We start from the raw sequence: 13,175 nt of genomic DNA, 5'->3' as shown, positions 1-13,175 counted from the left end.
ATTAATGTATTTACTTATGGTCAGACTCCAAGAATCCCTTCCGTTTAGCAAAGTGTCAAAACTCCGAAGAGCCAATGAGATGATGAAGGCCTGTGATTAACTGCTTTGGAGTGACAGCAGTAGAAAGCTTTACCCAGTACACCCTGACTGGTACTGGAGATATTTCTTCCCGTGGAACAACTGTTAACTTCCACATCTACCCCTCTAACCACTGTTGATTTTCATTGCTTATTTACTCGATTACGCCACAAATATTTTCAAATGCCTACTGTGTGCTAGATACTTTGCTAGGCTCTGGGGATTCGGAGATGGAATCCATACCAGTCTGTGCCCTCAAGTTGCTTCCAATCAAGAGGAAGGGATAGGTAAACTGTAAAGCATATGAATACTGTAACAGCGGTCTGCACCACATACCGTCGGATAAGGTGTATGGAGCCAGGTGTTCCGTTAGCCAGTGTTTAATTCAATCGTTATCATTGGAAAGTACCGGTATTTTATTTCAGCACGTACGCAGTAGAACATAGAAGAATAAAATGTCTCTTCAAACTACCGAATAAGTCAGGATGCGATCTTTGATTTTGATGTGAATTTTTCACTCCTGTGGCAGTTACGAATGTAGTCTATCAAGAGATTTCTGTGTCCTTTCTCAAAACAAGTAAGGAGATAGCCATATCTTTAAAATCTGGATACTTGCTTCAACTGTTCCCTGATACAAATTCAGTTTAGCAACCTACTTAGTTCCAGTTTATTTTTTTAGGTTATCACTTTAATTAAATGCAGCTTTCCTTCAACCTTTCAGCCTTATTAGTAACTGGTTCTTTTTAGGAATTTTAAAGATGGTATCTTTAAGTGATTTTTTAAAGAACCTCCCTGCTAATGATATTTAAGCTTACACACAGCAGATCTTGTACTTCTGTGTAATTCGAAGGACCAAACATGAAGTTTTTAAGCAGCCAAAATTCCTCGGAAGCCTTTTATCCATAGGTGTCTTTTAAATTAGACCCATGGCTTAAAGCCCAGCAATATAGTTTAGGGGGTTGGTAGTTTGGTCAAAATATCACCTACTGAAAAATATAAATGACAGCATTTTGCTTGCAATCCCAGAGTGAGGTTTTGCATATCCATTTTGAATAACTTTAGTGAAGTTAAGTGATTTGAAATTGAATGCAGTGGGGCAAGCTGGTGAGACAGCTCAAAGCTTTGGCAGGTCAAGGAAATCACGCAAGTAGAGTCATCCCTGATTTCAATACATTTCATTGTGGAAACGCCGGCACCATTGGAGTCTGAGCGTGGCTGCATCTTGTTATATGTATAGGAGTTTTAAAATCAATTTGATTTTCACTGGTATGATTCTCTAGTGTACTTAATATGCTATGGACAGATTTCTGAGAATAGTAAGAAGCAGTTACACTTCTCATGAATATATAGCGAATGAGGCACTCTGATTTATTATTCCATTCAATCTTAGAACATGCTTATGATTTAAAAAAAAAAAAAAAGGAAAAGAAGAAGAGGACGTATTCTAAAATCCACAACCAGTAGATCTGAGTTTTAATTCTCTCACTAGGTGACTTTAGGTAAACACTTTAACTGCTTTGTGCCTCGGTTTATCCACCTGTAAAATTTGACAAAACCTCCCACCTCTAAATTACTGCTGCAGTTTTTACAAACAATGAATTCTGGGATCTTTCAATGTATGTATTCAAAATTAAATTATTTCCATATTTCAGCTGTCAGTTTCTTTTTATTTCTAAAAAATGTCCCTTCTTATGAATGATTTTTTAAAATTTCTATGAAATTTAAGAGATAAAGGAAGACAGTGAAAAATTCTCCAGAAAACAAATAGCATTAATTGAAAGCACAAGTTCTAAAACTCCAGAGAATTCTAAGTGAACTCAAGATATACTCATTCGAGAAGCAATGCGTATGCAACCTCACAATACATTCTGATCATGCAGTATAAAGTTTGCTGTAACTCTTAGTTTGCTATAATTTCCCCTGTATTAATCTTGCCTTTACTCCTTCTTTTTTTTTTTCTTTCACTAATGGAGTTAATATTTAGTTAGTTCATTCTGTAGCACACCCTCTCCAGTGGTATTGACTTTATTCTCTCTTCTGTTCTGTGACCTCACTGAAGTGCCACACGTCACGGGGGAAGAATTAAATGTAGAATTTAACACCAAGAAATTAGCAGAAGTCCGTGTACTACTGACCGAGGAGAAAATTATTTAACCTTGTTTTCTGTGTAATTGAGTTTTTAATGCCCTAATGCAAAGTGTTCTTTTTTTTTTTTTTTCCAACGTTTATTTATTTTTGGGACAGAGAGAGACAGAGCATGAACGGGGGAGGGGCAGAGAGAGAGGGAGACACAGAATCGGAAACAGACTCCAGGCTCTGAGCCATCAGCCCAGAGCCTGACACGGGGCTCGAACTCATGGACCGCGAGATCGTGACCTGACTGAAGTCGGACGCTTAACCGACTGCGCCACCCAGGCGCCCCTAATGCAAAGTGTTCTTAAAAACTTCTCTAAACCATATGTTGTGCTACCTTTTGGTAATTATTAAAGGTACTACGTGTGTTCGCTTATGTCGACTGTCTTTGACCCCATCCGAATTGTACCTCTAAGACAAGTTGTTAGAGAAAGAGAAAATAAAAAAATCCCTGGAAATCTAAATCAAAACCAGGTTATAAAACTAAGGTTAATTATTACAATTCAGAGTTAAACATGTATAAATGGAGTCTGTTCAACAGAAGTCTAGGCCCTGGGCTGAGGCTGTCGGGAGGCAGAGAGCAGACCGTCAGGCCGGCCCCGTGGGTGTGAGAATACAGTGCAACTATAATCTGCACTCACTACTTCTCTTCCAAGGTCTGCTCCTTGAGACCCCCACCCGACAACTATAGAAGCATCTGGGCATTTGACTGAAATCTTCACTCTTTATCCAGACGTTAAAAGGCACGCGTGTCTTCTGTTGAGGCACAGCCACAAACCAAAATAGTTTCGACCACATTTCATCCTTGAGTGTGCAATTAAATAACATTCTTTCTTTCCATAATGGAAGCATTTTCTCCAAATGTTTTTCATCAAGTGTTGTCAACAGTCCCAAAGGAACAGAGAGGCCCTTTTAGCGATAAGCAACTTGCCAGCCCCTGGGGCTGCTTCGTGGGGCAGAGCCTCCGAATGCTGGTTGCAGGCTCCAGGGAGTTGAACACTGAGGGGACAACGAAAAGAGAGAGAATATATTTCCATAGAAGGATGTGAATGTCAGCGTTTTCACTCTTCATCCAAAGGTCAGCCATTTCATTTTGTACCCTGTATGTACACACATTTGTACATATTTGTACAAAATATTTGAATGATCTTGTTTTTTGGATTCAAGTTTAGCTTGAGAAGAGTAATTACCTATTTAATCAGCTTTTTGTCCTATCATCCCGTGACCACCAATAGAACAGGTCATCTGACCTACTTGTTTGACTCCTAAAATTAAATGAGCTCTAAAAATGTAAGGTATTTTGGCTCTTGGAGATCATGGAAGACTTTTACATTAATATTTTCATGTCCCGGTTAAAACTCAGTTCTATGGTTTTAGCTCCGCAAGAAATTTTCAAAATGTCAGATAGGAACAAAAATTGAAATATCGCAAACTTCCCCAGTAAACTGAAAATATAGAGCACGTCTTCAGAGAGCCAAATGGATCAACATGTGCTTTTTCATTCATAGGAATGAGTTAGTGCTTAAAATGATGATGACTGAGGATTTAAAGTGACATTACTTTGTATTTCTTTCACAAACCAGATTGAATTAAATTAAGAGCAAACGGTGTTTGCGGGATGTATTTCACCCTCCTGAAGGTAGAGGTGATGGGGTTACCTGTTGGGTAGGGTCTCTCTCCCCTCAGAAAGCAGATTTTCTAGCTGGGGAAGACCAGACTTGCAGAGTTGAAACCCCAGGACGTCAGGTGGCAGAGTGAAGACAGTAGGGACTTGGAACTTCAGCCCTTGGATCAGCAGCGTTTGCAGAGGTCGGGAAAGGCGTTACGGAAGAGTAGGCACTTGGGTGGCATTCTCATTGTGGGTGGATGGGCAGGGGCACCTGAAGCAAGAGCGAAAACATAAGGCAAAGCCAGCCAACATGAGGAATAAGGGCCCGATTAGAGTAAAAGGTTTGTGCTTACTGACAGAGAAAGCTTGGCTCAGCTGAGTGGGAGAACCTGGAGGCGACGGGGGAGGAACTTAGAGTGGATTGTGCAATGTAGACATCAGGAGCCATGGCACGGTTCTTGAGCAGAGGTGTGCCATGATATTTAAGAGAAAGTAATTACCGTGACTACTTGTGCTGTGAAAGGAGGTGCTATGAATGGAACTTTCACCTGGAATGTGGGTCCTCCTGGTGCCCGAGGACCCTGGAGAGACCACGGGAGCAGGAACCAAATAACCCCAGGCTCTCTGGGCTTCACTGCCCTCAGGGATGTAGTTTCCCTGATGTGGCTCTATGTTGCCCCTCCCCTCCAGGGCAGGCAGGATTCATGGGCAGCGAGGCAGGTCACAGCAACCTGGTTCCTTGAACATGTACTTGTGGAATCCTGGTGTAGACATGTCCCTGAGCAGCAGCTTCTGGTCATATCAGTTCACTGGATGCATTTTATATCCTGATTATCCATTACTCTCCAACTTTAAGCCACCTGACTGTTTTCTTTTACAGTCTGATTTAAGATATATTTTAGGCCTGGCCTCCAAGAAAGATGTTCCTTCCATATTATAATTTTCCTTCCTATAACTCCAAAGGAAAATTAAGGTCTCCCTCTGCCTTTTCGTAACTTTTTTTTTTAGGGGGAAATACAGTGGGAAGGAAAGTAAACATTTTAATTTTTGGATGTCTCCAAACCTATTCATTAATTTTGGAAAAGTAAAATGCATCTAACCTAATGGAATATTTATAAAAATCGGAAGCTTATTGTCAACTAAATCTCATTTATTTAATCTAGTATTAGACTGCCTTTTTTTTTTTTAAACCAGATGGAAAACATTAGCAGTAATAGTGAACAAACATATCCAGGCTCCCAGAGGTCATTTTTAACCACCATTAACAATCTGGTTTCACAGATTAGTAATATACAAAAGGCAACGGTCCAGTAAAAGATACACAAAAGGCAGCTGAAACGTCTGTGCTCTTTATTTACCTAACATTTAACCATTTAAAAAAAAAAAAAAAAACCTTTATAAGTGAGACATTTGAATCATCCAAGCTCCAAATTGGCAGGTTTTACCGAGAAGTTGCAGCAAAGCATCTATCTGAAATAGACCCCCATGTAAAGTATTAATAAAACCTGCACAAAGCTAATGAAAAGAAAAGCTTATTATTAATATTATCACATTTGTTTGTTGTTGACGTGCTTTCTATTTGCTAGCCATTTGTTTAATGGTTTCACTCCTATGTAAACCTCCAAATTGTGAAGTTGCAAGACCTGCATTTTTACATATCCCCTTGTAATTTTTCAATTTAATTATCTCACTGAAATGTAATGCAAGATAAACGGGCCACACAATACACTAATGAATCAAAAAGGTCTATAGTGTGATAAGGACATGACTTCTAGAGTTGCCTGTTCAGACACGAACAATCTCCATTAAACCATGCTCCCTAGTAGTTGGGACAGTGGCAGGATGGTGAAATGTCACTCTGCCCTGCAGATGGATACAGAGGGATGGGCGTGCTTGTTTCTTCTCTTGTTCAGACTCAACATTGTATGTGAGTGTGAAACAGCTATGCATTTGACTGATTTGAGACTGGAGGAGACAGAGGTAACACTGCATGTAATATGCATTTTGTTTCATTTCAAAATACCATTACTCTTGGTTTCTATATTTATGATTTCTCATCAGCCTTCATGTTACTCTTCTTTTAGATAGTAGTATTTTGCAGGAATTAGATTAAGGTGCATGTTTAAAATGCTTCACAGATATTTTCATTATTCTGTATGACGAAAGCCAAGGTCTTTAAAAAAAATTTTTTTTAGATTTATTTATTTTGGAGACAGAAACAGAGCACGAGTTGGGGAGGGGCAGAGAGAGAGAGAGAGAGGGACACGCAGAATCGGAAGCAGGCTCCAGGCTCTGAGCCGTCAGCACAGAGCCCGACGCGAGGCTTGAACCCAGCAACCGTGAGATCATGACCTGAGCCAAAGTCGGATGCCCAACCGACTGAGCCACCCAGGCGCCCCTGAAGAAAGCCAAGGTCTTAATGTTGAAAGCCTATGGAGAGAGGTCATGTCCAAGATGAAAGTGGGAATGAGGTTGTGCAGATATGATCTAGACAGTAGAGAAAATACCTGTCGTTAAGGAACTCAGGGATGCCTAAGATATTATTGTCCTTATAATGGGGATCCAGGGCAAGCATCTTTTCATCACTATGCACATGTGCAGGAATATTTGCATATATACGCACACATATATGCATCCACTCATTCCTGCAAATACTTACTCCCAATGGTCATCGGGAGATGACCCATGCAGAATCCCCATCCATTTATAATATCACGCTAAGTATTTTCCTGTCTGTCCTTGATACTGTAGGCCACTGCTTTGTGGAGAAATTCTGTTTCCCTCTTTGTGGGAACTTTTACCTTGACGATGAAATCTCCCAGTATTCCTACAAGTGCCTAGGGCCATTATATTCTATTTCTTGCTGAAGAAGGGAAATGAATAAATAGTGAGGAGAGAATTGAAATGCTGCATTCGGGCCCACGCTATAGTTTAGAATTTATGAGCTCCTGGAGTTCCTTTCAGTGACAACTGAAAACACTTTCTTGAATACCTATTATGTATCCAGCATTCTGCTAAGCACTGGCCGTGCAGGAAACACAGAGCCCCTACCTCCAAGGAGCACGCTGCCTGGTGAGTGTGGAAAATGAGTAAGCAAACAGCACCATGGGTGCAGAGGAAGGAGCTAACCCAGAAGGGGGTCAAGGGGTGAGGGGATCCATGAAACCTGAGAGCACCTTTGTCTATACTGTCTGTACATGAAAATGGAAAGCTTAGTTACATTATGTGGATAGTTGCAGATAGCAAGTTGAAATTGGAACAATAGATTCTGGTTAGCTAAGTGATTGGATTTCTTTGGTTTATTTATGTTTTGTAGATTACATAGATCCAATTTATGACTGTAGATAAGGACATTTTCCTAGCTTGCCATCATTCTAGTTAGCACATAAACAAAATAGGAGAGAATAACACCTAACCTTTATCTACAATCTAGTTTTTATTGGCTGAAGACAAGTAGTTCTGAAACTATCAGCAAGCATGTGAATATTACAAAACAACATAAGATAACATTTCACACCTCTGTTTTAGGTTGATTTAAAAAAAAATACCTATCAGTTATCAGGAAATTATTCCAGGCTTATAAATTCGCTCCCAAGGGCAACAAAAGTCTGTTTCTTTCTAACTATCCCAAATTTTGGTGACCCAAGAAGGTAGGAGGTTTCTGCTTCCTCAGCCTCGGGGCCTTCTGGTTGACCCTAGGCTCCTTCACTTCTGGAAGGAGAGGAACTGATCTGAATTCTTCTGGATATGTTAACTGTTCAACCTCCTCTTTTGCCCATTTAACAAGTACCTTTGTTGTAGAAGATGGATAGTGGTGGGGCCTGGGAGGGGGCTAACTTCCGGAACCTGCTTTCACGGGGCCGCCATTTCAGGCTAGGTTGACTGCACCCTTGCTTCCTGTAGCTGCCGCTGTGCCTCAGGGGAATTGTACGCGAGTAAATGAGGACAACATTTGCTTCTGGGGACTTCCACCTTCCAGTCATACCCACTACGCTTCTTCATAGATGTGAAAAGAAAATGAAAAGAAAAACTTTCAGAAAATAGCCTGCACAAAACCAATATTCGTTCTCTTCTTTTTAAAGGTGAACACACACAAGAAACAAATTCACCTCATTCACTCAAAAAGGATGTCGAAAATATGGGGAAAGGTAAAGAAAAGTTTTAATTCTGTAGAACTTCTCTTAGCTTCGAAAGACCGTGGAGATAATAGGAGGATATTTTTGTTCTACACCATATTTTAAGCTTGACAAGCAACATATGAATAATATATGGACCATTGGGTGGATATAATTGAGATTAATGCATACATATCAATCAATACATGACACTGTAATATAATACTTTAAAATAATATATTACATTGATTTATATTCATGGATTTCTGCACAAAATCTATCCTATGTCTATGCAACACTTTTTAAACTGGTAAAATATTTTGTCTTCTAATAATAAATTGCCATGTATAACAGTTCTCTGGAGAGTTGTTTGTAAAGATTAGTAAAATGACTCTACTGTTTTCTTTATTAGAAGAACTTCAGAAGGTTTTATTTGAACAAATAGATTTACGGAGACGACTAGAACAAGAATTCCAAGTGTTAAAAGGAAATACGTCTTTCCCAGTATTCAGTAAGAAATCACTTTTATTTTCTTACATTATGATAGTTGATGATGTTTCTATTATTATGCTTAAAAATAGGCTTCTGAGTCTGATGTGCTTATATAAAGTGCCACAGGCTCTTCCTGTGGCCTCTGTCCAAATATTTGGAAATTGTAGCCTGTTATTTATGCTTTGAATCAGCTCACAGATAAAATTTCTTACAAGAATCCTTAGGTGTTTATTGTATTGATAAATGTGTATCTGTATGTGTTATGTATATTTTAAAATATATATGCAAATATATCATTAAATACGTAGACGTATTTAAATACTTTGATATTTTAGGTTATATATCTTAGAACAAAAGATATTGGGTATTTTTATTCTCCAAGGTAGGAAAAACAAAATAATTTTTATTTTCAGAGCTGGAGTGCTTTCTGGTGCTTGAAATATATATAAATATGAAGATTTACGATTTAACAATTCAACGTACACATATTTATTTTATTGATTCAGATTAGTATAATTTTAGTAGTTTTGGATTCTCCATCCACATTTAATGTTAAAATTCTATTCCAAATTTGGTGGCAGATAATGTAGCATAAAAACTATCAGTTCTGTTCCCAGAGGCCTAGAATTTCAGAAAGACTTGATGCTAGGTGTCCAGACTTCTAAAATTCACCAGCCTTGGCCTGAGTTACGTTTGGACAAATACATCACAGCGGTGTTGTTTCAAGCATTTTAGAGTTTCATTTAGTCATATTCCTCTCTCCAGAGAAAGAAAAGTGGGAAAGAAAATAGTATGTTAAGTTTGTATTTTGAATTCTGTAAATTTAAGATGAGGTATTTCTGGGACTCTTTTTTAAAATGTCGGCATGCCCCTTGTTATTAATCTGGTAATCACAAAACTCATGTTGGCAATTCCTGTGCTAGGGCCACAGACCAGCCTCCGGGAGAAGCTTTTTCGGTCCTTGTGACAATTTTAATAATAGGAGCGTGAAGGTCTGCATTCCCCAGGGTTTCTCAAATGTAATCATCAGCACAACTAAAAGACGTGCCTTCTCGGGTAGCAGCTTTGCAGAGTACTGGGTTCCTGCACAGGTCAGACTGGGTTGCACCACACCTCTAGCAGGGATACAAACAAGGCAGATGTGTGATGGAAGAGAGCTCTAACCAGGAGGAGAAATAGGGTGTGTCAAGTTTGTGATCTCTCGGTACCCAGAGGGGAGGAGCTCGGGCGCTTTAGTGTTTTCAGTTTCAGGAATGTTTGCTGAGGCCTCAAGTAAGACGGAAGGGAAGAGAATGGCGGATAGCTTTTTAAAAATTATTATTTAAATCCATGTTTAGTTAACATAGTGTAATAGTGATTTCAGGAGTAGAATTTAGTGATTCATCACTTACATATAACACGCAGTGCTCATCCCATCAAGGGCCCTCCTTTTTTTTTTTTAATATGAAATTTATTGTCCAATTGGTTTCCGTACAACACCCAGTGCTCATCCCAAAAGATGCCCTCTTCGATACCCATCACCCACCCCCCTCCCTCCCACTCCCCATCAACCCTCAGTTCTTCTCAGTTTTTAAGAGTCTCTTATGGTTTGGCTCCCTCCCTCTCTAACCATTTTTTTTCCTTCCCCTCCCCCATGGTCTTCTGTTAAGTTTCTCAGGATCCACATAAGAGTGAAAACATATGGTATCTGCCTTTCTCTGTGTGACTTATTTCACTTAGCATAACACTCTCTCTCCAGTTCCATCCACGTTGCTACAAAAGGCCAGATTTCATTCTTTCTCATTGGCACTTAGTATTCCATTGTGTATATAAACCACAATTTCTTTATCCATTCATCAGTTGATGGACATTTAGGCTCTTTCCATAATTTGGCTATTGTTGAAAGTGCCGCTATAAACATTGGGGTACAAGTGCCCCTGTGCATCACCACTCCTGTATCCCTTGGGTAAATTCCTAGCAGTGCTATTGCTGGGTTACAGCGTAGATCTATTTTTAATTTTTTGAGGAACCTCCATACTGTCTTCCAGAGTGGCTGCACCAGTTTGCATTCCTACCAACAGTGCCACGGGTTTCAAGGGCCCTCCTTAATGCTCATCCCCCTAGCCAACACCCCAACAGCAACCCTCAGTTTGTTCTCTGTATTCAAAAGTCTCTTACGGTTTGTCTTCCTCTCTGTATACTAGCAAACTGGCCCATAGCTTTTGACAGTGTGTTGGGATCGTCGTGACATTATAGCTTTGAAAAAAAGAGAAACATTGAAAACATATCTCTGAAATCTTAAATTTAGATCCAGCAGGGTGGGTCAAAGTATCATTGAACCCTAAAGTACCCACCTAACTCCCTATAAAGTACCCACCTAACTCCCTAATTAATCTCCTTAATAAAAGTTAATTAATCATTTTAGAGAATTAAATAATTGATAATAATTGATACATTTTCCTTTTTAACTGCTCTCCCATAGAATATGCACATGTTTCTGCTAAAAAGAAGTTAGAAAGGGTGCCTAGGTGGCCCAGTTGGTTAAGTGTTCGACTTCGGCTCAGGTCGTGATCTCATGGTTTGTGAGTTTGACCGTGACATCCGGCTTGCTATTGTCAACACAGTGCCTGCTTTGGATCCTCTGTCCCCCCTCTCTCTACCCCCCCAACTCTCTCTCAAAAATAAATTAGCATTAAAAAAAAAGGTTAGAATGTTATAGTATAACTGGCCCATTTTGATTCAGATCTGTCATTCATCTTTTTGAATTAAAGTTAATCCTTTGTGATTGCCACACGTACGAAACACTTCAATTAAACAACAACAAAACTTTTTTCCTGTTTTTTATCTGCAGCGTACTCCATTGACCAAGGAAGTGGCATGCATGTGCCCAAGTGTGAATGATGCGTGGTTTAGACATACCGCAAAGAGGCAGTTAATTTCACACGGATGAAAATAGCAAATGCACATTATGTGCTCGTTAACTAAATGTGAGAGGCCATGAGGCTGGCAGGCAGATTTAGATTTGCTGAGATGGAAAGGGGAAGATGGAACTCTGTGAAGCCACATCAGGAGGAAGCAGAGAGGAATCCCAGCCAGAATTTCACAGACCCTTTTCCTAGGAAGTGGACCCTCAGTCGTGACACTTAAAGCCTGGTTCACTTAGAACACTGCAGACCTAGGCTAAGCTGTCAGGCCTGAGTTCACTGTGGGGCTCGGCCACTTCCTGGTTGTAGGACCTTGGAAACTGTCAAATGGGCTAGGTAATTCCTGTCTTGTAGGAGGAAGCAAGGAGTAAATGAGAGGACCAGTGTGAAGGGCTGTCACATCCCAGCTCAACATATATGCTTGGTACCATCAGCTGTGAGGACGGTGGTGGAAAGGATGCAGGAAGAGGAAGAGGAGATTGTTAGCACTGAGCTCTAGAGAAGCATTTCTTTTTTTTTTTAATTTTTTTTTTCAACGTTTATTTATTTTTGGGACAGAGAGAGACAGAGCATGAACGGGGGAGGGGCAGAGAGAGAGGGAGACACAGAATCAGAAACAGGCTCCAGGCTCTGAGCCATCAGCCCAGAGCCCGACGCGGGGCTCGAACTCCCGGACCGCGAGATCGTGACCTGGCTGAAGTCGGACGCTTAACCGACTGCGCCACCCAGGCGCCCCTAGAGAAGCATTTCTAACATGGGTCCAAATTGCTGAGTTTCTCTTAGCCTTCTTGTTGGGGTTCTGAGGGCTAACAAGGACCACGGGAATGGATCCAGGGCTTGGAGAGGGTAAAGGTAAAGATCAGGAGGAGGAGGAAATGAGGAGGAGGAGGAGCCCAGGCCTGAACTGAGGACCAGCTAAAAAGTTGCTGGATGAGGCAACTGATGGACAAGGGCCCTCACACCTCTCTCCCTCTGTGCCCCCGCAGCGGGGTGCCCTGGGGCGTCTCCTCCCTTCCTCTCTCCAGCCCTTTCTGGTCGCTGCCTTTAGCCCAGTCTCGCCCAAATTGTGCCTCTGGCTCCAAATCTTCCACCCAAGAAGCTGTAGTGATTCCCTACTGTTGATCATGTTGTATCTAATTTAACTCCTGACCGACCCTTAAAACGCTCCGTAATTGGCCCACCAAGCCTCTCCAGTCTCACCTCCACTCTCCTCCTTGCTGAGCTCCAGTTACCCTACAGATCACTCTGCCCTCTTGCTTTCGACCTCTGCGGACTATGTTTCTCTAGTCTGGAATGCCTCCCCTCGCCTAAACATTCCTAATCATTTAGGACTCACTTCAAGCCACCACCTCCAGGAAGCCTTCATAGTCTTGCAGTAGGCACTCTTTGCTGACATCCTACTATGTTTATTTCTAGCCCTGTGGGTGTTTTTGTTGATTTCTTTTTGATTGTTTCACACCTGCTGCCACCTTCTACCCCATGGCATTGTCAATAGGTTCAGGAAAATGTTCTGTTGCTGGCCTCGCAGCACCTGACATATTGTGGGCACATGATATACTCTCAGTAAACGACTGATACACAGTTTGGTGTTATATTCAAAGAGATTAAAACTGACAATGAAGGATGAGATTGGGAAACCGAAAACTGTTGTACAAAGGAGATTAGTGAGGGCTCATAAGTTGAGTCCTTGGATTTGCATGTGACAAATTCATGGCACTTAAGAGAACTGATGGAAAGACCAGTGAGTTATGGCAGGGAAGGCCCAGTGACTGGGGCTTCATGAAATATTTCAGTAGTAGATTTTGACTACGTCATCATTTTAGATTCTTGTAAAGAACTACTCTT

The 13,175-nt window shown here is 40.8% G+C and overlaps 1 protein-coding gene across 2 annotated transcripts in view; it reads left to right on the top strand.

Annotated features, from left to right (window-relative positions):
• Positions 1 to 13,175, top strand: part of SKOR2 (SKI family transcriptional corepressor 2) — a 44,662-nt gene that overhangs the window by 10,034 nt on the left and 21,453 nt on the right. For both annotated transcript variants that reach the window (XM_023241965.2, XM_045042225.1), the window contains exons 5-6: positions 7,903 to 7,968; positions 8,348 to 8,446. In XM_023241965.2, the coding sequence (XP_023097733.2) occupies positions 7,903 to 7,968; positions 8,348 to 8,446 (165 nt within the window). The remainder of the gene's footprint in view (positions 1 to 7,902; positions 7,969 to 8,347; positions 8,447 to 13,175) is intronic.

The sequence above is a fragment of the Felis catus genome, chromosome D3 (genome assembly GCF_018350175.1).
Source record: "Felis catus isolate Fca126 chromosome D3, F.catus_Fca126_mat1.0, whole genome shotgun sequence".
Lineage (NCBI taxonomy): Eukaryota > Metazoa > Chordata > Mammalia > Carnivora > Felidae > Felis > Felis catus.
The sequence above is the reverse complement of the archived record's forward strand: the minus strand, read 5'-3'. Positions and strand labels throughout refer to the sequence as shown.